General features: G+C 43.1%; 2 protein-coding genes across 2 annotated transcripts in view; one reads left to right on the forward strand and one right to left on the reverse strand.

The window, feature by feature from the left end:
- Positions 1–6,576, forward strand: part of COL19A1 (collagen type XIX alpha 1 chain) — a 413,337-nt gene extending 406,761 nt beyond the window's left edge. Inside the window, exons 51-52 of the mRNA XM_061131525.1 lie at positions 5,940–6,017; positions 6,190–6,576. Of these exons, the coding sequence (XP_060987508.1) occupies positions 5,940–6,017; positions 6,190–6,317 (206 nt within the window). The 3' untranslated portion in view covers positions 6,318–6,576. The remainder of the gene's footprint in view (positions 1–5,939; positions 6,018–6,189) is intronic.
- A 9,376-nt stretch (positions 6,577–15,952) lies between these two features.
- Positions 15,953–27,571, reverse strand: part of COL9A1 (collagen type IX alpha 1 chain) — an 86,931-nt gene continuing 75,312 nt past the window's right edge. Inside the window, exons 38-39 of the mRNA XM_061131526.1 lie at positions 23,587–23,664; positions 15,953–16,140 (exon numbers count right to left, since the gene is read on the reverse strand). Of these exons, the coding sequence (XP_060987509.1) occupies positions 15,953–16,140; positions 23,587–23,664 (266 nt within the window). The remainder of the gene's footprint in view (positions 16,141–23,586; positions 23,665–27,571) is intronic.

A 27,571-nucleotide genomic window follows, 5' to 3' on the forward strand; every position in this document is an offset into this window, starting at 1 on the left:
AGCTAGGCTTCAACAGTACATGAACCGTGAAATTCCAGATGTTCAAGCTGGATTTAGAAAAGGCAGAGGAACCAGAGATCAAATTGCCAACATCCATTGGGTCATAGAAAAAGCAAGAGAGTTCCCAGAGAAACATCTACTTCTGCTTTATTGACTACACTAAAGCCTTTGACTGTGTGGATCACAACAAACTGTGGAAAATTCTTCAAGAGATGGGAATAACAGACCACCTGATCTGCCTCCTGAGAACTGTGTATGCAGGTCAAGAAGCAACAGTTAGAACTGGACATGAAACGGTGGAATGGTTCTAAATTGGGAAAGGAATACATCAAGGCTCTATATTGATACCCTGCTTATCTAACTTATATGCAGAATACATCATGAGAAACTCTAGGCTGGACGAAGCACAAGCTGGAATCAAGATTGCTGGGAGAAATATCAATAACCTCAGATATGCAGAGGACACCACTCTTGTAGCAGAAAGTGAAGAGGAACTAAAGAGCCTCTTGATGAAAGTGAAAGAGGAGAGTGAAAAAATTGGCTCAAAACTCAACATTCAAAAAACTAAGATCATGGCATCCGGTCCCATCACTTCATGGCAAATAGATGGGGAAACTATGGAAACAGTTACAGACTTTATTTTCTTGGGCTCCAAAATTACTGCAGATGGTGACTGCAGTCATTAAATTAAAAGACACTTTCTCCTTGGTTGAAAAGCTACGACCAACCTAGACAGCATATTAAAAAGCAGAGACGTTACTGCCAACAAAGGTCCATCTATTCAAAGCTATGGTTTTTCCCGTAGTCATGTATGGATGTGAGAGTTGGACCATATAGAGAGCTGAGCACCAAAGAATTGATGCTTTTGAACTGTGGTGTTGGAGAAAACTCTTGAGAGTCCTTTGGACTGCAAGGAGATCCACCCAGTCCATCCTAAAGGAGATCAGTCCTGGGTGTTCATTGAAAGGACTAATGCTGAAGCTGAAGCTCCAATACTTCAGCTCCCTGATTCAAAGAGCCAACTCATTGGAAAAGATCCTAATGCTGGGAAAGATTGAAGGCAGGAAGAGAAAGGGATGGCAGAGTTTGAGATGGTTGGATGACACCACCGACTCGGTGGACATGAGTGTGAGTAAGCTCCGAGAGTTGGTGATGGACAGGGAAGCCTGGCGTGCTGCAGTCCATGGGGTCACAAAGAATCGGATACCACTAGCAACTAAACAGAACAGTACAGATCGCTCACTGTTGATCACTGATTGATTTCTGGATATTGAACCATCTTTGTATCCCTGAAATAAATCTCGCTCAATCATGATGTATGACCCTTTTCATATTTTGTTACATCTAGTTCACTAATATTTTGTTGCAGTTTTCACATCTGTGTTTTTGGGGGATATTGGTCTTAATTTTCTTTCCTGGTGGCATCCTTGTCTCATTCTGGTACCAGGGTAATGCCTCATTGAATGAGTTTAGAAGTGTTCCTTCCTCTTCAATTTTTTGGAATAGTTTGAGAAGGAAAATTGTTAACTCTTCATAAAATGTTTTGTAGAACTCACCTGTGAAGTCCTGAACTTTGCAGTAGTTTTCTTTTTTTAATTACTGATTCAATTTCATTAAGAGTGATTGGTCTATTCAAGTAACATTTCTTCTTGATTCAGTCCTGAAAGAGTGTGTTTCTAGGAATTTATTCATTTCTTATATCAGCTGATATTTTTATGGGTGTTTTCTTGTACTTAACTTTTTTCTTCCTTACTTCTTTTTAAGATTCTTTATCTTTAACTAGATCTTTTAATCATAATATGTCTTTGTATGGACCTCTTTGGGTTCATCTTCTTTAGGACTCTCTATGCTTACTAGGTGCTTCCCAGGTGGGACTAGTGGTAAAGAACCTGCCTGCCAATGCGTGAGATGTAAGAGACATGGGTTCAGTCCCTGGGTCGGGAAGATCCCCTGCAGGAGGGCACAGAAACCCACTCCAGTATCCTTGCCTGGAGAATCCCATGGACAGAGGGGCCTAGTGGGCTAGGCTCACAAAGAATCAAGCAGAAATGGGGTCACAAAGAATCAAGCACAACTGAAGTGATTTAGCACACAGGCACATGCTTCCTAGACTTTGGAGTCTGTTTCCTTCACCAGGTTAGAGAAGTTTTCAGCTTTTGTTTCTTTAAGGACCCTTTCTGGCCCTTTCTCTCTCTTCTCCTCCTGGGGCCCTCATATTGTAAATGTTAGTAAGCTTTGTGCTGTCCTCAGGTTTTTACTTTCTTTTTTTCCTTCTCTGACTGGGTGATTTTCACTACCCTGTCTTCTGAATCACTGATTCTCTCTTCTGCATCCTCTAATCTGCTATGGATTCCCTCTACAGTATTTTTCATTTCAATTATTGTATTCTTTAGTTGTGATTGGTTCTTTTTTATACTTTCTGTCTCCTCATTGAAGTTCTCCTTGGGTTCATGCATTCTTCTCCCAAGTTTGGTGAGCATCTTTATGACTATTACATTGAACTTTTTATCTGATTAATTGCTTATCTCCATTTTTCTCAAGAAAAGCTTCTTTTTCTGAGGTTTATTATCTTGTCCTTTCATGTGGAAGGTGTTCCTTTATCTCCTCATTTGGCCTAACTTTCTGTGTTTATCTCTCTGTGTTAGGTTTATCAGCTACATCTCCTCGTCTGAAAAAGTGGCCTTATGTGGAAGGTGTCTTTTGGGGTCCGTCCAAGAGCACGATGCCCCCTGGTCACCAGAGCGGGGTGCTCCCAGGGTATCCCCTGTGGGACATACGCCTCCTCCTGTTGTAGTTGGGTCATGGTTGCTGTGGGGGCACTGATGGGCAGGAGTTGCCCCTAGTTGGCCGACTGCAAGACCCAGTAATGATTGTGGCAGACACACTGACATAGGGGCCAGACTCTGAGAGTGGGAATTGCCTTGGGGGGGCCTATGCCATCCGGTGCTGCCCCCGCAGTGTGGAACAGGAGCTGCTTTGGGGTGATGGGCCGGGGCAGTTCCTCAAGCAGTGCTGGGGAGAGGCACCCCCTGTTGTAGCTAGGGGGATGGAGAGTGTCAGAACGCTGCCCACCAGCGCTGGGCCAAGCAGATGGAAAGGGAGACAACAGCACTTACCAGCACATCTGTCCTCAGGACGGAGTCCACTGGATCCTGCCCCTCTGTCACATGCTCTGAAATCAGTCAGTGAACCACTTTCTCATAGGACCCAGATGCTCTTATTTTTTTTTTTTACTATTTCAAGATCAAGTTTTATTATAGGAAGGCAAAATTGGTTTAACATTTGAAAATCAATTAATGTAATTTACCTCATAACCAGATAAAGGAAAGAAATTACTTATGGTCATATTAATAGATTCAGAAAAAAGAAACTTAATTGATTATATTCAACACCTGTTCATGATTTTAAAAAAGGAAAAGCAAAATCTTGGCAATTTCAGATTAGAGAATATTTTTTTCTCTTTCTTTTTTATTTTTTAAATTATGAAAATATGATAAAATACTTATAGGAGACTTGGAAAATGTAGAACAAAGTTACATATAGTTCCACTATATATTACAATTATTTTTTAATAGATAAAGATTTGTAGTTGGAGTTTCAATATCAAGCTCTCAAAACTTAATGGACTGAATATACAGAAAAGTAGAAGGATGCAGCACCCCTGAAAAGCAGATCCAGGTGCTTTTCAAGCTGCTGCTTGTGTGCTGGGACTCAGAGCAAGTGGGCTTGTGCAGGCGCCCTCAAGGATGGAGGCTTGGTTTCCCACAGCCCTCAGGCTCTCCTGGAGGTAGGCCCTGCTGGCTTTCACACACAGGTGTTTGGGAACTTGTCTTCCCAGGGCAGGTCTCCAGGGCTGGCGAGCCCCACAAGGGACGTGGACCCCCGCTCCCCGGGGTAACCTTCTCAGCTGGGCTGTCCCTCCCCTTGTGGTCAGCATGCCAGGGGAGTGGCCTCTGACTGGACCACTTCTCTGCGCCTCCGGCCCGTCTTGACCAGGCCTTTCCTTTATACCCTCGGTTGTGGAACATCTGTTCTGCTATCTCCAGGTCATCCATCCTCAGAGATAGTTGTTCCATATGCAGTTGTAGTTTTGGTGTGTCTATGGGAGGAGGTGAGCTTAGGGTTTTCCAGTTCACTGTCTTGATCAGGAATCCTGAAAGAACTTAAACTTTTCTCAAGCACATGCTGATTTCCCCCCTCTGTGAAAATCCTCAAGAATGGATGCCACACTTCAAAGCCTTATCCATTTTAGAAAGAGCCTTGCATACTAAGTGGATGTGGGGTTAGCAGGAGAAAATGGATCCTGCCTTCTAGCTTCCATCAACATTGGAGGGACAGTATTTGGAATGATCGTTCTTACTTTTGAACTTACAAAGTTTAGCTGTTATTGGTTCATAATGAGGGAAACCTTCTGTTATTTGTAATCCATTGGCCCATAGAGTAGTTCGTGTGACTGATACAGATTTGAATTTTCAGATTTGTTAACAGTAGGGGCCTTAGGAAGTGGGAGGTGTGTGTGTGTCAAAATGACGAAGGACACAGTGGCCAATCAGGGGGCAGGACAAACAACGCATAAGGCCTTCAAACAGCTTGTAAGGCCCTGCATGAAGAATTATCCTTCCCAAATGCCAGTAACACTCTTTTTCTGACCTCATTTTTCCAGCATGCATATAAATGCACTGACTTACAACTTTAGAAATAAACCCCGAGAGTCAAAATGGAAATCTCCAAGGCTACCACCTGAAAAACTACAACAAACACAGTTCTTCAATGACAAGAACCTCTAGATACGTTGGGTTAGGACACTGCTGCTGCTTTGTTTTCCTACGGAAGCTACACTGATACCAAACTGTCATCCTGCACCTACAGGCTATGCACACACACGTCTCCTTGCAGACAGACCAGCCTTCAAGTCCTTTCCAAATTTCAGGAGAGGCCTGCCCCAAAGGGGTGAAAAACTTATTCTAGAAAAATGGGGAAGCTGTTACTGACCTTATTAGCATTCCTATCTGAACATTTTGCTGTGAAACAATTATAAAATAAGACCCTCTGGCTTTGGGGCAGCCTTCATAAGGAATGAGCTTGGGACCTTAATAGGGAGTTGGAGTAAAAATTTCTCATGTGCTTTGTGCAGTTCAACACCCCTATCTATTAACAGCAGATCAGTATTAACCTAATGATATGAGAGCTTTGTACAAATACATTTTTACCTTTGACAGGAGATATAGAAATGTTACCCTATTTTACAAATACATAAATTATTTTTTCTTGTTTTATGACACCTCATATGCACTGAGATTCATGTGGAATAATGTATTTTGCATTATATTAAAATCTGAGAACTGAATTTAGATACATAGCTTTTAGCAGATATGTTCTTCTTTTGGAATTATGTTCCAGTGTTATTAATCCTTGTTAATCAAAAGTTCATATTTCTTCAGTTATTTTCTTTCTTCCTAATTTTTTAGCCTATGATATTAAGCACTCACTGAGATGACTTGGTGAGAGTCAACTTAACAAGGTCTCTGTAATAGTGGGAACTGGCTGGAACCATTAAATATATCCCAGGTAGTAAATGTTATTTTACTGCAGAAATGTTTATAAATATAGACTTGGAAGGGTACTTTCAAATGACCTAACTACAAACACTTTTCCTAATTGTTCACATATGTTAAATGAAAGTCACCTACAGAAAAGAAATCCTGGGGACATTTCACACTTGAATATGTATAAATTTAGGATATTGTGCCACATGTTCTGGCCACTGTTGTTGTAGGATCCAGTGTTGTACTGAGTATCTGTAGCGTAGTCTTTAGACATAAATGTGTGAAGATATTCCACTGGGTGTATTTTACACATGCACCTCAAAGTATCCCCTGAATGCGCATCAGTCCGAGCACGCTTACTTTTTTGTCTCTCTTTGTTTATCTCCTCCTTAGGCTACCGAGGACAGAAGGGAGAAAGGGGGGAACCGGGAATTGGGCTTCCAGGGAGCCCGGGTCTTCCTGGGACTTCAGGTAATAGTGATATTATCTTTGCAACAAGAGCCAGCCTCCAAAAATAGGAGCCACACCTGCCCCCTGTGGCCCTTTGGTGTCACTCCGGTTGACATTGAATGACCCGTGTCGGTTGGAGGGAGGGAGGAAGATCTATATTCCTGCATTCTGATGGGGTCTTTTATTTCATTAGCTCCGGGCTTGCCAGGCTCACCAGGTGCCCCAGGGCCCCAGGGCCCCCCAGGACCTAGTGGAAGATGTAACCCAGAAGATTGCCTGTATCCCGTCTCACACGCCCGACAGCGAACCGGTGGGAAGTAACCACACCCGAGGAAGACTCGACTCCAGTCACCTCTCCTTGCTGTTGGAGCTTTCTCAATACTGTCAGACCCTCATGATCGTGGGTGACTTTTTTTTTTTTTTTTTTTGGTGTAGGCCAGACATTAAAAACAAAAATTGGAATCCTATTCCTATAGTAACTGCGATATCAGCCTTTTTAGAATTTTTTCCAAATTCATTCCATATGTCTTGCTTCACCATTGTTATGATTTTTATTCAGGGTTTTCTATGAAATATGCAAGCACATCTTATCATTAGTTCTTCTTTAAGAGAAACTGATACCTTATGATTTAGTAGACTGATGGTGATGTACGTTTTGTAGTCTCATCAACCTGTATTTGGCCTTTCATTTCTGAATTTCAAAGTTTCAGACTTGTCTGGAAGTTTCCTCAGTATTTAAATTTACTATCATTGCTGACAGTTTCATTAACTGTTTTGATATAGTGCATTGCTCCTGCTGAATGTTTTTGACTACTTTTATAGCTTAAGAATTCTTATACCATCCTTTATCCATTCTACTTATGTAGAGAAATAGACAGGCAATAAGACCTTCATAACTTAGATTCTGGAAGAAAACTCAGGAGGCTGTTTTATCAGGGAGCCCAAAATCCTACCAGAGCCAACTACTGAAATGATTTTGTTGATCCTGTGTAATGAGCTCCTGTCAAAGCAGTCCCACCAGCATGAGCGTGGCCTGCGTAAGAAGGAAGGAGCGAAGTCAAGGCCCAGCACTGTGGTCCCTTTGCTGAGTTTCTCATTTGGGAAACAGAAAGCTGATTTTTCTGGGAGGTGGCTGGTGTTGAAGGCACCCAGCTGTCTTTGGTACTTTCCAAGTTTAAAGGGCCTCGCAGAGTCTTTGGGCCCGAGTCCATTAGCCTTCTGACCTCATCACTCTCAGATGTTAAGAACCAGCCACCAGAACAAAGGATGGGGCTTCTAGCGACTGGAAAAGAAACCTCCATGTGCTAGAAGATGAGCGTGTGGTATCCACAGATGCATATCAACAAGCTGAAGCCTGGAAGCTGTAGGAAGAAGGATGCTTCTCAGAAGCTGCAGCTGGAGGTTCAGGGCCGTGAAGGGAATCCACGAGACCGAGCAAGAGTCCGCGCCCTTCAGGGGCATAGACACTGCCCAGACCGCATCCCTGACCGGGAGCGGAAACGTGTGATGGCCAACGGACAGCTGAATGGTAGTTTCATGGCCTGACCATACATTGTTTTGAGAAACTGTTGGTTGAAAACGATGTCCTGGAACCCTGGGCAGGAAGATGTTGTTGAAATCTGAGTGGTGGGTCCTAGGGATGCTGAGAGTGTGCACCCCGCCAGCCACCGCCCCGCCACAGACATCTGCCATTGGGGCAGACTGTGAAAAGCTGTGAGCACGGTCTGTGGGCAGCGTGCCTCCACGGAGGCAGCTTTGTTCAGATGTACCCGGGTTTAAACAGGTTTTCATTGTAGCTGGATGAACTGATGGTCAGGTACTATCTACGTGGCTGTGCATATGTACAACCTTTTTGTTATTTCATGTTGAATGATGCTGTATATTTCACTTCCAAGTTTATTTATTTTCATTTCCAAGGTCATTTTATTTATTTCAAGTGTTGTTAATTTTAAATTTATTTTCTCTTTCATTTTCTTTCCTGTGCAATACCTCCAATGGTGCTGTGTTTTAGACTGACACAATCAGAATATACATATACATTTTCTTAGTAAAATGATCATTTATCCCCACAAAATGTACAGAGGTCTAAAATCTGGTGCTATGTGTATATCTTGAGCTTTTAATTTGTGGAGCTTTAATTTGCTGAATTTTCTGAAAGCTTACAAACTCCTCTGCCACTCGTTAATTTACTTGAATTTGTCATAAAGCTGAAAACATTTTTTATGTTTTCAAAGATTATTTTTTAATATTCATTGTTTGCTTATTCTTTTGCTTCTTTGTTAATTCAGAAGTATTTATTTTGGCATTTTACTGCTTTCATGAACTTTTTTGTCAATGGTGATCAATGCATTGTTTTCTTGGAGTCTACCCTTTCACAGACGCAAGAAGACTCGGTTCATTTTCTTGTTTGATAAATTCTGCCCATTTTGATTCCAGAGAATATTTCATGTGTCCTTTCTGCAAATTAAGTATTTCTGAACCTTTCTTTTTCTAAATGCCATCAATGCTGGACTGGTTTATTCCTGTTTCAAGGGTCTGGATTTAGTCAGGTGATTCGAGGAGTTGATGCCAATTATAAACTCGAGTTGTCACAGTGACTCAGGCCCTTTCTAAACAACTGGCATGTGTGATTCAATCCTACTTGGGCATAACCAGAGGAAAGGGCTGCGTCACACGGAATGAACCTCTGCTTGGCTGCCCGTGCAGGAGATGCAGCGAACAGCAGCAAGAAGGGCTACACCCGGCAAACACAGCACCAGTAAAGTGAAAACCTGGCAGTTGCCTGATTCTTTTAACAAAAAGAAAGTGAATAATTAAGGCCCCAAACAGGGCGTGAAGACTTCCCCTAACTGCCTTGGTGGTGGCCAGTTCTCTTGTTTCGTTTTGTTCCATTCCAGAACCTTTGTTCACTTCCACGCAGAAGTCAGCAGTGTCCACAGCAGAGAAGAAGAATGACCACATTTCATGAGTTATCTCTTGTCTGGACTCCACACAACATAGTATGTTTGAATACAAAGTAATTGCAGCCCATGATGGCAACAGGCTTCCCATGTAGCAGGAGTGATGAAGAACCTGCCTGCTAATGCAGGAGATACAAGAGACGCAGGTTCAGTCCCTGGGTCGGGAAGATCCCCTGGAGGAGGGCATGGCAACCCACTCCAGCATTCTTGCCTGGAGAATCCCATGGACAGAGGAGCCTGGCGGGCTGCAGTCCACGGGGTCGCAAAGAGTCAGATACGACTGAAGCCACTTAGCTTGCACAAACATGATGGCAATTAAAAGGTGTGTGTTTGCCCTATAGAAGTATGTTTGAATTCCAGTCTAACACTTTCTGTCAAGATCAGCTAACACTGTCCGATAGAAATCCTTCTATACAAAGAACAAGATTTGACTTCAATTAATATTTATGGCCTCTAGACTCTAAAGAAAAAGGAAGAATAATTCATGACTTTGTTTATTCTTCTCTTCTGCTGAAGACATTAACCATTTTTTCATAACCATAACAGAAACACAGCCAGTCTTAACCTTTGAAATTTTTCACCTTGTTATCAAAGTTTAATTTAATCAATGACTTTAAAGTATTGATAATCCCATATGCTTATTTCTTTGTTTCATAGCATTGTTGAAACTTTAAAATTTTAGACACTTTTATGATAGAGCATCAGTAATTATCTTAAGATATGTTATCTGTAAAACATGTCATTTGATGTTTGGATTATAAAATAATTTATGAATATGTTTTAGGAGTTAAACAAGATTGAGCTGTTCTGCAGTCTTTCTCCACTGTAGAGAACCTTTGATATATCACCTCTTGTCCACCAGATGGTGTCTTAAGCAATTTGTATCAGAAGAATTGAACAGACTTGCAGAAATACAAAAGGCTAGAAATAGCTGAGTAGACAACTCCACCAAAACCTTTGCTTTTGCATTTACTCTTTTTTACTTTTGTAAATAATTTCTTGTTAATTTATGTTTTGTTATTTTCTTTTATTTATGTTTTCCTCACTTTAATATCTTTATGAAGCAGGCACAATAATCTTTGATTTGTTGGCTCTTTCAGTTTTATTTCATAAGTATATTTATATGGCTAGCTAACTAGCAAATTTACTATTTGTAACTTCAGTTTGTACACTACCCTTGTATTTTAGTGATTAACAGGAAAACACTTGAGTAATCATCTTACCTATTAAAGAGGATAGAAAGTCTCTTTTGGCAAATAAAAAGAATTTAGCTTATCACAAGAAGTAGACCATTTATAGAATTAGACAATGTCCAAACCTTCATATTGCTCAAAGTACTTAAAAGTTTACAATTAGATTTGTATAATTATATTTTTTCAGAAATGTATCACTATTTACAAAAGTAAGATAAGAAAGACTATTTTTCAAAATACCATTTAAACTTTAATAACATTGGCGATAATATCCTAACATTGAGAATTTCCAAGTTAAGTTATATGCCTAAGGTTTTTCCAGTGAAGTCTCAGAGTAGTTTTGCAGATTTGTTCATTGCTCTTGTTTTAAATTATTTTTCACATTTGTCCGTGTCCACCTCCTTCAGACACACAAGTGTTTAATGTCATTGTTCCCCAGTGTCCATTCTTAAACGCTAGTGTGGAGACTTGGACCCCCTGTTATAGCCCTCTCTCACAGCTTACACAGCCTTCCAAGAGGGAGAGACAGAGACCGAATTGAATTTTTGTCTTTTATGCCTATTACTTCAAATTGACTCAGCCCGCTGAATTGTATTCACTCATTAGTTGACTGGTAAAAGTAGCATTCATGACATGAAACATGTTTAACTACTGGGAGTCTCAGGAAATAAGACAGATTAATGACCTCAGTCTTGTGTTGTGTGACTGGAGCAATACCCCAAACACTTCACCCAGCAAAATTGTGCCAGAGTAACTGCTCAAGTTAGTTAAATTGAATGAAGAACCAGGTGAACACAGAGAAAACTCATCCAGAGGAGCAGACCCAGAATAGCAAAAATTTACCTCAAAGATAAGGCAGGCTTATAAAACCAAGCTGTCTAAGAAAAATCTAAATGGAAAAATGTGCCGTGTTCAGAGCCAATAGGCTTCCCTGATAGCTCAGTTAGTAAAAAATCCACCTGCAAATGTAGGAGACCCCGGTTCGATTCGTGCGCCCAAAAGATCCCCTGGAGAAGAGATAGGCTACCCACTCCAGTATCCTTGGGCTTCCCTTGGGGCCATGAGGGAAACCTGGGTTCAATCCCTGGGTTGGGAAGATCCTCTGGAGAAGGGAAAAGCTACCCACTCCAGTATTCTGGCCTGGAGAATCCCCTGGACTCTATAGTCCATGGGGTGGCAAAGAGTTGGACACGACTGAGCAACTTTCACTTTCAGAGTCAATAGTGAGTGATATAGGTTACAACTCCAAAAGTTAGCTACTTGCTTCATGAATTTGTCCAAAGAGAATACTAATAAAGGAGAGATTTCACTAAATTTGGGGGTAGTTCAGTAAGATTTGAGTTTATCAGAAGGGTGTGTCGCCTGACAAGGATAAGCATATGGGTGTAAAGATGCTAATTGCATCACAACATTTTATTTTGCTCTTTTATTTAAAGTACCTTTTAGGGATAAATATTTTTCAGTGTATTAATGTATTTAAATTCAGATTGTTTTATGACATACTTTTAAACTGTTTATTTTTAAAATAAGACTTTGGGTGCATTTTTGTCCATTCTCTTTGTTCTCTATCTTACCTCATCAAGCTATGTAAGGTTTAATTCACATACTGCTGGTAAGTGGAATGGCGCTAGGTTTATGCTAAATCCCACGTGGCTATACTGCTTCGAGGAGTTGATTCCTGTATGTTTGTGTTGCATAATGAGTTTGTCACTTATGTCAGCAATAAAGGATTTGACCCACGATCAGGGAGTTCTGAGGTGCGGTTGTTAGCAGCATCTCTTCTTTAGCTGGAGCTCCACATCTCAGCCCTGCTGACGGGTGTCCGCCACAGGAGGCTGCAGGCACACTCACTCCCAAGCGTGAGCCCACAGTTGCCGAGCTTGCAGACTGGCCTGTTGTGGGGCTTATGTCAATACCATGCTCGTAATCACACTTTCGTTTGTCACATGAATCCACACTTAGCTTGTAAGAATTACAGTCATAGCCCAGCTCAGTGGCAGCTCATAAAAAGCTTGGTCTGATGATTTTGGATGAGAATTAAAAGCAGAAACAGAGGATCCAGGCCTTTGTGACTTTGGTCACACATGGTGATCTCCTCAGTAAATCATGTGGGCTTGAGCAAGATGAGAAATGTCAGAGTTAACTTTTCTCAGAAACATAAGCTCTTCCATACTGAGTGATGGGCCATTAGGTTAAATACACAGCATGTCTCTTTAACAGAAATGAATCCCATCAAAACCTGCCCGTGGATTTAGATTCCTGCTTAGACTGGGAAATGATTTACAGAGTTCTTAACGATCCTCACCCTCAGGTCCGTCACGAAGAGTAAAGTAATCATGTGCTCTCTCAGGGATAGTCTGAAGTCTTTTCACACAAAAATCTTCAACTTGGAGGCCAGAGACAAATCCAGACAAATCTTAAAGTTTCCTGGAGCCAGTTCCCATCATTTGCTTTCTCTGTAGGTATTCTTGGAAAATTTGGCATCAAGAGCAAGATGTGAAGGGATTGTTAAGGGGAAAATTAGCATGGATTCCCATTTATTAAGATTAAAAATAGGATCAGTCAGCATCCTCTTCCTGATAACCAGATACATTAAACTGTATGTATAATGTACCAACCAATGCATTATACTTCCTCTAGTTAGTTCTTTAAAGAGCGTTTGAGCATGTGTATCTACAGTCATATGTTCTTATGGTAAACCAATTCTGATTTAATATTTACTGAACCATATGAATTAATACTGCCATGTCCTGGATCAAAGTTCATTAACAAAGACTCAGTACATAACTGAAAAGTATCAATTTTACTCTAGAAATAAAAAAAAAGAGAGACTTGACCTATATTTATTGAACTTTTTCTGAAAAGATATTTTAAATAATTTACATCCATTCCCTGTTTGTAAACAGCAGGATTACTTGTTGGCAAGTGTTTTTCTTAATATTGCTTTTTCACACCTTTTGCCAGGGCTCCCAGAAAATGTTTAAAAACTATTTTCTTGATATTTAGTGTGACTGTATGTATTTCTAGTGATCTTCCCCTGTATTAGTTTATTTTTAAACTCAGACATGTTAATTATCAGAGAAGCTGTAAGAGCCAAAAAAAATAAAGAATACAGAGACTTATCTTCTAAAGCAGGGATTTACATTAAGCTTATTTCAGGTTGCAAGTAAATCAGATTTTACTTATGATGTTTAAGGATAGCAATATTCATGTAGTTAGCTTGAAATAGTGTGTCCATAAATAATAAAATCAATCATGAAACTGATACGACTACTCATTCATCCCCTTCTGCTAGACAAACTCAATTATCCCAGACTGTGCCGGGGAATTTATGTGCTTAGTCACCAGGAAGTGATTTCCACGGTTCTTACCCAACCTGTCAAATCTGTGGGATGGGAAGCAGGTCACAGTGTCACAGACACACTGGGTTAGAATTAGATCATCAGCCCTTGAGTGAGTAACACACACGTCTCTAACCACCTGTAATTACCCCCACACTCTTCTCAGCAACTCGGACACCTTCCAACTTCCCCGAGGTCTGGAGGATTTCTGTTTTGCTGAAGAGAGAGATTTGGTCTAATTCAGGATTTATCAACATTCTTTGGTGGAGAGGATCAGTGAGATGCTTTTCTTTGCTATTTCTCGGTCAAGTCTATACTGCTTCTGGAAACTGTTTCTGAGCTGGATTGACGATGGATTACTCCCACCATTGGGATGTGCTCATTTCACACAATCTCTTTGTAAGCAGTGGTTCCAGTCTGCTGTGTGTATGGAGCTTGCTGTCCAGCCTTTTGTATATCAAATTTGTAGAAGAGTTGATTCAACTTTTCCTTGAAATTTTATTTTTTTTTAATTTTCTTATGAATCTGATAAACCTATTTATCAGAACTGAGAAACATATTTATTTGTTTATCTCATTTTTCTTTTATTGTATCTGACTGTGTATCTAAAATAAAACCACCTTGGTGAAAATAAAGGTGATTTCTTGGCATTTATTAGATTACATGTCACAGCACCTGAAAAGGTTTGCCATTCATGTGAAGCCCATGTAAGTAGTTATGACCGATGTCTCTGTCTGCAAAGATGGTCTCTTCCCCAAGGAGGAGGGCCGTCCTCCCAGGCCTGCAGGTGGCGCTGACTATGTGGCCCAGCTGGAATCGTTCCCCTGCAGAGAACCCACACCAGGAGCCCCAGACTCGAGGCTGTGAGCGGCTTCACAGAAACCCAAACACACGTTACCTACTGACTGATTTAACCAAACGACTGGGGCTAAGGTTTTAAAATGCTGAGAGCCCAGCTGAGGGAAAACATGCGTCACCAATGAGGTGAGGCATCACCCCTATCAGGGCTCACTCCGCTTGACTTGAGAGAACGGAGTTCCATAAACAGAGAAGATCCTGACTGGCGTGCTCTGCCACGCCTGGGACAGGCGTTCATGTGCCCTGTGACACAGAATGGCTATGTTAAGGCTGGTCGACAGTTAATGCAGATGTTGACAAAACAGCAGGCCAGGGTGATTATGTAAATAGGAATGGAGTGCTTGCGTGGCCAGGCAATACCTATCTTATTGATAAAAATACAGTGCTTTAGCTGAGCTGCCTTTATACAGTTTATAAGAAAAAAGAGCACAACATAAATCATTTGTGCAGTGAAGCTCTGAACAGGCCAACACTGAAATGAAGGCAGCACTTTCTCTCCTAGGAGCCAAGCAAGGCTAGACTTGCGGGCCCATGCAATCTGCCACAGCATGCAAGCAGATTGGTGCAAGTGCATTGTACATTTTCCCGGAGGATGGGTTCATAACTTTCAGTTCATTTCTAAAAGGTCCATGAAACCTCCTCTACCGCCCCCTGCAACCCGCCACACTCCCCCCGCCCCATACACATACATATAAAGAACTCCGTCACAAGGCCACAGCCTCTGGGGAGCAGTAAGGGCTTTTTAATTTCTCTGTAGAACAAAGCACCAACATTATAAACACAGGCCTACAGAAATGCCAGTATTTAAAAAGCTTTACGTATCTGAACAACTGTAAGTGACTTCTTTTCATTGAACACAGCTATAAAAAAACATTCAAGAGAGTAATAAACCATATTTATTGCTTCTTTGGTACAACCAGAGACGTGACCTCAAACCTTGAAAATAAATAATCTCATCAATAAAACTACTGAATGGTGGGGTATGAAGATTCTTTCTTTGCTTTCACATGGACGAGCCCCAAATACGAATGGGTTTGGATACAGTACAGTTCAGCAGAAAGGCAAGCTGACGCTGAGAACCCCACGGGTGTAAGGCAACCACCCCAAGTGGCCAGCAGCTGCGGAGTCCCCAGGAGCACAGTGATGGGGATCTAAGCACCATGTCTGTGGACAGGAGTGGGGCTGCTGCTTAACTAGCCTGGTAAATCCTTGCAGAGCTGAAACGAGCGTCTGAGAACACGTGCTCACTCCAAAATGGAAATAACTACTGCAACTGAGGTAAACCAAACAGCGGTCTCTGTTTATTGGCACAGCGGCCCGTGACGTACCCCACACGGATCGCACGCGCGAGTTCAAGGCCCTGGGGACGGGACTGCCGAGTCACTCAAAGGGAGCGGTGTCGTCTGTCTGTCTGTCTGTCTGTCTGATCCACTGCTCTGTGGCTCCCCTCAAAGAGAAAGGAGAGAGGATTTGCGGAATAGCACCATTGTCCTAAACCTGACGGTCAGATGGGATTTCTAGGGTACCGGTGAAGGGGTGTGTTGCTCCCCCAGGCGCCTTCCTCAGGCGTGGTTTCCACCGACAGCCGCGTGGCACCAAGCCCTTCACTGGCTGGGCCCTTTGGTGTTGAACGCCCGCTGGCCGGCCTGCATGGTGCAGGACGCTGGCTCGCAGAAACCAGGCGGGCCCGGGGGGCCCGGGGGGCCGGGCACGCCGGGGATGCCCGCCGGCCCTGGGGGGCCTCGCTCGCCGTCCCGGCCGTTCCTCCCGTAGCTGGCAGGACCCGGGTCACCTGAAACACACAGAAGGCGCGCTTGTGAGCAGGAGACCCACAGACGCAGACGCGGAAGGCACGGGCCCCTCGCCAGCCCGGCAGCGTGTGCGGGGGCCTGGAGACACGCTTTTACAAACGACAGCATGGCCAAACTAGATCTGGGTGCTGACAGGATCCCTTCATGGCAGTTGAGTCGCTGCAAAATTAAAAGTGTTAGGAGACCCCAGAATCTCTCATCTCCCTCCCATCTGCCGGATACTGCAGCCTCTCCACACAGACGTCTGCTGAGCCCAGGAACAGGCCGACTCAGATGCCAAACACACCTGGATCTCAATTTGTTAATAATTCATCGATACAGTTTGTACTTATTACATAAGGAAATTACAATATGTTGGACCCAGTGGGTTAAACAATTATTCCATCATCATATGTATATAATTATTAAAATGAATTTCACCTGATTCTGACTTTTTTAACTTGGTTACTAGAAGATTTAAAAATCATACATGCCAACACGCATTTGCACCTCACGCTATATTTCTTCAGACCATGCTCCTGTAGCAGCCGCCCTTTTTTGCAGCGGGTGATCAATTTCCAGGCAGGGAGACATGCCCCTCAGTGGTTGGAAGATGCAGACAGGTGGCTGGAAGGCCTAGCTCTGCCGTACAGGTCGTGTGACATCAGCAAGTCACTCACCTCCCCGTCTCCTCATCCACAAGATGGATGACGCCTGCCTTAGAACTGAATTCTCTGCCTGAGTGCACCCGATGAATGACTATTAGAATATTATTGCTTTGTGTCTCTCAGAAGACTGTGCAATGCACCCCACAAAGCTCCCTGAAACCCTTCTCATCAGAGCTTTACCCCAACAGGAACTGCACAGTGCCCTAAGCTCTTGGGGGGCATTTCTTTCTTTTGTCAAGTCCAAAGATTGTTTGGTAAATCCATGAACCAGTGAGGCATGGAGTCACCGACCCCATAACAAAGAGACGCATTTCTGTGAACATTTCATTGCACCAGCATGCTGGCACACGATGCCTGCAAAGGTGGTGATACCGGAGGCGTGTAAAAGGAATCCTGTGTGCCAGGATAACACAGTGTTTACAGAGATCCTCCCTTGGGTCCAGGCTTCCCTGGTGCTTCAGATGGTAAAGAATCTGCCTGCAATGCAGGAGATGCAGGATTGATCTCTGCGTCAGGAAGATGCCCTGGTGAAGGGCATGGCAACCCACTCCAGTATTCTTGGCTGGAGAATCCCAGGGACAGAGGAGCCTGGCGGGTCGCATGGGGTCACAGAGAGTCGGACACGACTAAGCGACTAACACTTTCATTTCTCCTCATGTCCACGGTCTTAACTTGGCTATTAAGCCAAAAGCTGAAAACAAAATCTATACATTCAACTGTATTCAGTTAGATTTAGTTCCTTTCCCTGTTTCTCAGCAGTTTTTAGTTTTCTGTCCCTATTTTCAGTTCAGTTCAGTCGCTCAGTTGTGTCCGACTCTGCGACCCCGTGAACCGCAGCACGACAGGCCTCCCTGTCCATCACCAATTCCCGGAGTCCACCTAAACCCATGTCCACTGAGTCGGTGATGCCATCCAACCATCTCATCCTCTGTCATCCCCTTATCCTCCTGCCCCCAATCCCTCCCTGCATCAGGGTCTTTTCCAACGAGTCAACTCTTCTCATGAGGTGGCCAAAGTATTGGAGTTTCAGCCTCAACATCAGTCCTTTCAATGAACACCCAGGACTGATCTCCTTTAGGATGGACTGGTTGGATATCCTTGCAGTCCAAGGGACTCTCAAGAGTCTTCTCCAACACCACAGTTCAAAAGCATCAATTTTTCGGCACTCAGCTTTCTTCACAGTCCAACTCTCACATCCATACATGACCACTGGAAAAGCCATAGCCTTGACTAGATGGACCTTTGTTGGCAAAGTAATGTCTCTGCTTTTTAATATGCTATCTAGGTTGGTCATAACTTTCCTTCCAAGGAGTAAGCGTCTTTTAATTTCATGGCTGCAATCACCATCTGCAGTGATTTTGGAGCCCAGAAAAAGCTTATTTATCCCATTTGCCTTCTGTTGGTCTTCTTGCAGTGATCTGGTCTTTTTTAGCTGCCTTATTACACAGCCCAAAACTTTTAGAAGGAAACTACACTAGAGACACTGCTTTACACGTAACATTCTTCCCATTACACTTACTCTTAGGTCCACAAAAAGCCAGATTACAGGACAAAATATAGTGAAGCTTTAAGAGAATAATTATCTCTGACTCTATACATCTCAAGGCTGTAGACAAGCAGATATAAGTGATTTCCCTTCACTTATCTCAGAAGCCTTCATTTGACTACAACAAGTGACGAAGCAGGTAATTCAGTGTTCCCCTCTCAAGACAAGGTCTACCCCGAACCCACAGCGCCTGTTGACAAGGCTTTAGCAGAACCCTGCCTTTAAGCAGAGCCTGTTCAGATTTCCTGGCATGGAGACAGTTAAAGATCGGGTGGAGAGGGAGGTGGGAGAGGCGATCGGGATGGGGAATACATGTAAATCCATGGTTGATTCATGCCAGTGTATGACAAAAACCACTACAATACTGTAAAGTAATTAGCCTCCAACTAATAAAAATAAATGAAAAAAAAAAAAAAAAAAAAGGTTGAGTTAGTCTTTTAAGGCTTAAAAAGAGAGGCCAGATATAAATGCCTTTAAGTGGTGAGGCTGGACGAACGGCAGCCCATGAGCCCGCGCCGGGGCTGTGAACAGTGCGGTCAGGACACAGCCTGCCCGCTGTCTGCACGCGGCCCTGGCAGCCGGCACTACGCGAGCACAGGTCCGGCTGCGGCAGAAGCCTCTGGCCCTCGGGGCTCAGAAAGCATGGTCCTGCAGCAGGGGAAGCAGAGGGCGGGAAAGGAAGAGAGTGCACGGACATACAGCGCGAAACAGCCAGCCGGCAGGGGCTGCCGTATAGCACAGGAGCTCAGCGGCTGCCCCGTGATGGCCTGGAGGAGGAGGGGAGGAGGGGAGGACGGCTCACGAGCGAGGGGGTATCTGTATACTTAGGTGTGTATGCTTACGCATGTATGCATATATACGCATGCCGCTGTTGTATGGCAGAAACCTCTTTTCAACTCATGGGGAAGAGAAAGCACGAATCGAAATTGCTCCCACTCTGCTTTGCCTGCCTCATGGGTGTCTGAGCTACACTAACAGCCTAATAGAGTTTTCTGAAATTTCAAGGACCTATAAAATGTTCCTGTCAAACCTTTATGATTTCTAAAAATGAATGTGTCATCCCCTGTACTGACACTAGAGGGCAGTCGTGTTACACGGACAGAGGCCCTCATAACACCTGCAGTGCATTAAAAGGGACTGAGACGCAGGCGGAGTCAACGGCACCCCACTCCAGTCCTCTTGCCTGGAAAACCCCATGGACGGAGGAGCCTGGTGGGCTGCAGCCCATCGCGTCGTGAAGAGTCGGGCACGACTGAGCGACTTCACTTTCACTTTTCACTTTCACGCATTGGAGAAGGAATGGCAACCCACTCCAGTGTTCTTGCCTGGAGAATCCCATGGACGGGGGAGCCTGGTGGGCTGCAGTCAGTAGGGTTGCAGAGAGTCGGATATGACTGAAGCGACTTAGAAAGCATAGACACAGACTTAAGCCTAAAGCGAGTGTGCCCTTTCTGTCTGGGGACTTCACTCAGGATCCACAGGCAAAGCTCATCTATCTGCAAACCTTGAACAAGAAGCCTGGTGCCATAAGCGTGAGTCAGTGTAACGTCCGGGTCATGTTCACACACAACCATCATTTAAGGTCCTCATTCTCCCAGCACGTTTAGATACACAAAGAAGAGGTCAGGACCCACTCTCAAATATCTTTCCTTCAAATCCCCAGGATGGGAAGCAACTGGTCCCCAGTGGACAAGTGCAGTGGCAACAGGCAAAGAGTTCCTGGTGAAGGCACATTCACCAAAGAGACAGACACAGGAGAGGTGGGGCCAGGGGGCAGGGTCTAAGGTCCCAGAGGCCTTGCTCAGAGTGGTCCCCGCAGCTCTGGGACACAGGGGCAGAAAAGGAAATGTGCCAGAGTCAGCGGCCAGAATGGCGAGACTGACTCGGCACACACCTGGACCGCACACACGTCACTCTGTCCACAGCGAGAACCTGGACACGTGAATGTCGGCCTTGTCACTTACTAACCGAGAGATCTTCGTCGAGGCCGGTGACCTTCGTGAGTCTGTATTTCCTCAAGCATAAAAGGAGGAATAATAATAACTAAAGTCGCAGAACTGTTGTCATAAGCCAGGTGCTATGCTAAGTGCTTTCCAGGAATTAACACGTTTTTCCACAGACCCTCCTACGTGAGGAGGGTCTTCCCATGCCCGGGAAGCCTGGCTCCACCGCCCGCCCCCTTACACACCTGCCCTGCCCACCTCTGGCTGTGAGATGCAAGCTGGACGATCTGTGTCCACCTTTAGACAACAGGGCACTACAGCCAAGACGACAGCCCCTGCAACTGTCATAAGAACCCAAGGTCTGTATCAGACGAGGACCATCACATCCCCAAGGGGCACGCGATACTTGACAGTGAACACGCTGAGAGAAGGAGGGCGGACAGCGAAAGCAGTCAGGAAAGAGCAGAGCCATTCCGACAACTGACAGATAATGAAGGTATTGCATTTCTTCCAATACATCAGCTATGTTAGCTAATATGTTATCTAATTAGTTAGCTAATATGTTAGCTAATATGTTATCAGCTATGTTAGCTAAACTCTTCTTTCCGTTTAGAAGGACCCAAGGCCCAGATTCAACAACAGGTCGCAGAGCATCCTATTCTGCTGGTTCTCTCCTTTGCTTAGATATGTGTTTATCTACAAGGCTCCAGACAAGTCCCGAACACAGCCCTGGTGAAGGCTCCTCTGGGTCCTAAAGTCCTCCCACCATCGGGAATGTGAGAGACCAGAAATAAAGTTCCTACCCACACTCCAAGCTCTCCCAAGGATATTTAAAGCGGCCCAGCTACTTGGTGACGTGATTTCCTGGGACCAGCGCTTTGCACTTGCGGTCTGGAGTCACAGGGATTCAGCAGACGGAGGGTCTGAGGCGTTCGGGGAGGCGCTGACAGAAGTTCGAGATAAAGTCACAAAGGCTGAGCCAGCGTCCAGCTCTGCACTTGATCCACTTTGAAATGCAAAAGTGCATTTGTTACATTAATAATAGTTCTCATAACCGGCATTTCTGGAGCATCCACTACAGCCAGAAACTGTCCTAGGCGCCTTTCATGGATTGATTTTTCTTTAATTCTCAGAATTAGCTCTCTAGGAGATGGGATTATTGATTACTATCACTCTTTTTTAAGTGGGGACACTGAGGCACGGAACCAGTCAGGAACTAGCCCAATGCCATAAAGCTCAGAAGTGACAGTCAAGGTGTAAAGCCAGATATCTGAATTACAGAGCCCAATCTCCCAAAGGCCCACTCTCAGAGGACTTGATTTAGAGGCAGAATGGCCCCCAAATCTCTTGTTCAGGGACTTGATGGATTTAGCCTCAATTCTTTAAAGACTAATCTGTAACTCTGAGTTTGCCCTAAGTAATGTCCCCTCAGCGAAAATGTAACTAAAGCACAGAAAAAGAAAGACCGGTGGAACCAGGAAGGGAGGGAGGGGTGAGGGCTGGAAAAATGCAGAAAGGAAATAGAAAAGGGCAGGTTTCAGAGGCCTAAACAAATCTGATTTTAACAAATCAGATTTAAGTCTTAACTCCAAGACTAAAATGTAATCATTTGCACAAGGAAGACCAGCTGAGGGTCACATAGAGCTGTGGGGGATGATTTGCCCTACCTGACCACTTGCCCACACACGGGTGACTGGTGTCCCAGAAAGCAACCCCACGGAGCCCCTTCCAGGCCAAGCAAGGGTCCAGGGGCACCATGCAAGCTGCAGGTGAGGATAACACGCCCCCTTGGGACAGGGGACACTGCACAAATACAAGCTGGTCTCCATCTTCCTATTTTTAAACTCAAAACGGGATTTATCAACAGATTTTTTGAAAGCACAAGTCACCAGATATGATAAGTATTTTTGGTAAATTGTGCCAAGAGTACAAGCTGCTGATCTAGGAACTGCAATTTGTCAACAAAATGGGAGAAGAAATTGCCAGGATCTCCTTCAAATACATGGATAATTAGGTAAATTGTAATAATGTCACTTTATTAGCCTTCAAACATTCTATTCCTGCCACGGATACAGGAGACGAACCCTCAGTAAAGTCTGTTTTCCTTTTCTTTCTTCGAGACATCCATCGACGAATCCAGACTTTACTATTTATTAAAATCTTCTTCCCTGGGTCCCACTCAACTCCAGCCAGATTTTCTTTCCTTTTCTGATCACAAAGGCTTCCTTTTCCAATCACAAAAATTCATCAACTTGTGAAAACATCTTGACAGGCCCACCAATTACCATTTTAGAAAGGCAGCGTTTGAGCTATCTCCAAATGCATTCATATTTTTAAAAATCGTTTTAAATGAGAAAGTGATCACCAGGAGCAATAAAATGGATAATTAGAAAGCAATGATGTTTGGGGGCTGCAATTATAGCCATGATTGACTATGTAGGCCTCCAGCAGAATTAGAAAACGATCATTTCTTCGCTAGATTTCCCTCAACCAAGTTTTTCAGATCCACGGTAGGAGTGTGGACCCCCTCCCCTGACTAGTCTCCCCAGGGACTTTGGGGGGCCTTCCTGAGCCCTGGCTCTGAAGCACTCAGAGCGTTTACTTGAGGCTCAGGCTATTCACGCTCTTCACCTGAACTGGCTTGCAGCCCCCAGGAGGCTGCTTCTGGGCTTGGACTTGGCCGTCGCATCCAGTGGATTCACGTGGGGCAGCCTGGACTGTGGCCGCTCTCACACAGACACGGCTGCGTCACCTCGGTCTACCCAACTGGGCTACGTTCTTGGAGTGACTTTTCCAAGTAGGAATGTGCAGGTTTATTTATTTTGGGATATGGGTTTCTGGAGGGTCTGGGTGTTTGAAGGAGAAGCTTTCAGAATAAAATTTCAGTTATTCCCTGTGCGACATGAATAGCTGAAAAGTTGCATTTGTCTTCCTGTTGCTCTGACTTTTTAGTTAAAAAAAAGAAAAGGAAACTACTCCTGGACTAGAAATGGACAGGACCCCATTCATCCAGAATTTTATAGCAATGCATTGTGGCTGGACTGCAACAGCAATTTTTAAAGTATTTATTTAAGAAAGTAACATTTCAAGACATGTATTCTTCTCTCAAAGAATACAGACATGATTTCCAGACTATTTAACTCTTCATTAAAGGTGGTCTTCAAAAATCGATGCTGGTCATTATTATCACATGATAAGCAGAGGTAATCAAAGAGCCATACTTTACAGTGTGATCCAATTCAGACCACCTGCTCGATACCACTTCCCACCTCATCCTGCCTTCATCCTTACCTGGGAGACCGGGAACTCCTGGCAAACCTTTGGGACCTCTTCCTGGGGGACCACGATCCCCTCTTTCTCCTGCATCACCTGTGTGTCATTAAAGAAATGTTACTTTTCTATATGTCTATAAAAATGAACATAAAGCATAAACATAAATTCAACTTAAAGCAAAGCCCATATACAGAAACCAAAAAGTTATGACGTTGCCACAAACTAGGTCTTAATAAGTACATAGAGAGGCAAAAATCGAGTTAATTATAATAAGATATCTAAGGGGAAAAAATCAAATGATTGTATCGGTACATGCCGACAAGGCATTGACACAACATTCAATAAAGTAAGTACCAAGCTACTTCCCTAACATGATAAAGTCCATCTATCTCAACCTTGAAGCTGGCATAAAGCTTAACAAGAAACACAAGGAGCAGTTTCACTAAAGTCAGAACATTATTAATACAAACATGCCCACTTCATCACTCTTATTATTTGGTTTGAGCCATCCCTGCTTTCAGGTGACATGACTGTTTTTCTTAAGCCCTAGAAAATCAACTCAAAATCTACTATAGACAATAAGAGAATTCAGTACGTAGCGAGGTACAAAATACATGGAAATCAATATTTGTTATATATATAAACAACAGCCAGTTATATGATGCGGTGAGCAAAAATCTCATTTGTAATGATGACTAAATCATCAATAACTAGGAAAAGAAGTTTAATCAGAAATATGCAAATCCAATAGGAAAGAAAATTGAGGGAACTTCCCTGGGGGTGCAGTGGATAAGAGCCCACCTGCCACTGCAGGAGACACGGGTTCCATCCCTAGTCCAGGAAGAGTCCACATGCCACAGAGCAAGTGAGCCCGAGCGTCTCGGCTACTGAGCCCACGCCCCAGAGCCCAGAGCTGCAGCGACTGAAGCCCTCCCGCCCGCCGTAAGCACGAGAAGCCCGGCCACCACAACGAACAGCAGCCCCCGCTCACCACCAGAGAAAACCCTGTGCAAAGCCGCAGACAAAAACAAAAATAACTACTTTTCAAAAAGAAAGAAAGAAAATTGAATGGAAGCTTAAAAGCAATCTAAATATCCATTAAAGAGATATATACACTATGGAACTTCCAAAGAGTGGAATATCATGCATGGGTAAAGAAGAGTCAGGAAGAATGTCTGTGAAATGATGCCCAAGACATTGTTAAGTGAAACAAGCAAGGCCCAGATGACTTCCTAAAGGACAATGTGATTCGTTGCTAAAATGACATAGGAAAAATATATATATATTCATAGATCCTTTATAGTGTCACTGGTAAGGGCATGTAGGAAACTAAAAACAGAGATTCCCTAATGGAAGGATAAAGGGAACCAGGCAGATGGGAGCCAGGGCCGAGACAGACACTCTTCACTAAGTACTTTTTTATACATTTAAAAACGCTTGAACCATGTAAATTTAGCATCACCAAAAATAAATTAATGAAATTTCAAAACGTAAAGTGTGCTGTCACAGTGCCTACATTTCATTTCTGTCTCATTATTTATAGGGAATGTACTTTGGATTGCAACCAACCATGTGCATTTGCAAGACAGTTGATTGAATTCAGGAATTCAGCAGCCACAGAACAAACCCTGCATTCATTATCCTGGCCCCTGCAGAGGCCAAACTTAGAAACTTGGCCTCATTAGCAAAACACCCTAATACCTTAGTTAACAGGTGTTAAAAGACATGACTACTCCTAGTAGAAGACAACCTCTACTGCCCCATTAGCAAAGTAGCATGCTATTACTATACTACATCCTTAGAAGATGCAAAGGCATTTCACAATAAGTTCTATACATGATCTTTTTATCCAAATATTCGTATCAATCCAACCTCATTAAATATCGACAGGTTTGTCACAATTTAAAAAACAAAATCATGCACAGAACAAAAACAGGAAGAATATCTATACAACCATCTGTGCATTTGTCAAATAGTCAAAAATCTCTAATTAAGAAATGAATGTTTAGTGATCATACTTTGACTTTAGCTGTGAATGTCCTTGTGTGAACATTTATATGATGAATCAACATTTTGAAGATAATTTAAATTTTATAAATATTATGTAAGGAAATACATAATATTCAACTTCAGCTTGAACTCATATATAAACTAGTTTTTTTCTACACTCATCATCAATATGACATTACTGTAGTAGGAAGATATGACAATTATCATTTTAAAAACTAACAGCTTAAGCTCTCTTGTTAACTTGGCAATTTAAATGTCATTTCACTATAATTGTCAAGGCTGGCAGTGAGAAAGTGCCACATTTTCTGAAAACACGAGAGGATTATAAATTAAAATGCAACTTTCGCAGCGATAGTGATAGTTAAGCATATTCTAGCATGAAGCCACACCAACTTCAAAATGTTTGCAAGGAATAAGACCACTGCCTCTTTAAAGGAACTTATATATATGTGTGTATATATATATATACACACTTACATATATGTGTGTGTGTGTGTGTTAACCAAGTCATAGGAAAAGATGGATATAATGGGTGAAGTGATGTGAAATTTCCAGAGAGATATGAAAACGCTTAACAAAAAATCATAATTCTAGAACTGAAAAATACAAGATCTGAAAGTAAAAATTCATTGGATGGGACTGCCAGCATATTTGGACACTGCAGAATGAAGGGAACACAGCGTGTATGATGTACACGCTGTATGATGTATAGAATAGCAGTTTTTACAAATTAAAGAAAAGACCCTTGTCTTCGCTTCGATGCTGTTTCTGGTGGTCACTCATGGAAAAAGACGCTTTCGACAGGCCTGGGACACAGCCACACTGCAGCCTGCAGCGGCCACCATGTTCAGGCTCTGCTACCCGCAGGGTTAATCTGCTTCAGCAAACACTGGTCACATCTCCCTCCAAGACGTAGGAGACCTGGCCTGGGGGCTCAAGCCCACCTTTGTTAGCCTGCTGTGTCAGAAAGACATGTAAAAAGCTGAGAAAAGATGCTTTGGGTAAAGTGTGAAGGGGATAGACACTTTCAGTAGAAAAACAGCTTTCTATGATCAGAGTGGGTGAAACTGGAGAAATTCATGTGGCTCCAAAATTGCTACTGAATTTGTCTATTTGGAAGCTATAATCGATGCTCCATCTTCAAGCGAGGATGAACACTGGAAAAGGTGAGTCTCAGGTGGGCTAGGCGTACTTTCCCTAGCTTTCACTAACACGGAGACATGTCTGCTTGACGCCCACTAAAAGATTTAAAAATACACACAGCCTGTCTCAAAGGGGCTTAAAATTAACAAACCACAAACATTTATAAACAGTATTTATGACAAGAAAGACTTATTTAATTCTGAGCAGAGTGAACCCAGGGCCAGTCAGGGGTCACCTTTCATGAAATGAGCACACAGCTCTAACACGTTTGTGTAAAAGTGTGTAAAACATGTCGGCAAAAACAAACAAAATACGGGAACACAATGGAAGCTTTGAGTATGGTCTGAGGCTTATTTCTACTAGCTCCTATTAAAAATGTTGCACTGTGTTTTTCAAAGTAACTTTTAAGGAAGAAAACCATAATTTGATTAAGACACAACCTAAACTGTTAAAAGCTTAGTAAAACTGACTCATTAATAGCTAACCTTGTCTACAGAGGAATTTCTCTGGAAAACAGCCTCAAAGTGACTCTATGGCAAACCCAGACTCCGACCATCCCTCTTCTTATTAAGGATGAAGAAAACGGCAATGAAACACATCTCTTCTCTGATCAGTAGAACAGTTAAGTTTCAAATGGTGGAGTGTTTATTCTCAAGGAAAATTTGAGCTCTAAACTTTGGGCATTAGAACACCACACGTTTTCTGCTAAGTAGGACTATTTATGTCTGTGGAGGACAAGAAAGGTCAAGTCCAGCTACCTAGAACCATACATCTTCAAGTGTGTGTCAACACTGAATTTTATAGAAAATTTGACTATTCCTTTCTGCCCACATCCCAATCTTAAGAAGTA

The sequence above is a fragment of the Dama dama genome, chromosome 28, assembly GCF_033118175.1.
Source record: "Dama dama isolate Ldn47 chromosome 28, ASM3311817v1, whole genome shotgun sequence".
Taxonomy (NCBI): Eukaryota; Metazoa; Chordata; class Mammalia; order Artiodactyla; family Cervidae; genus Dama; species Dama dama.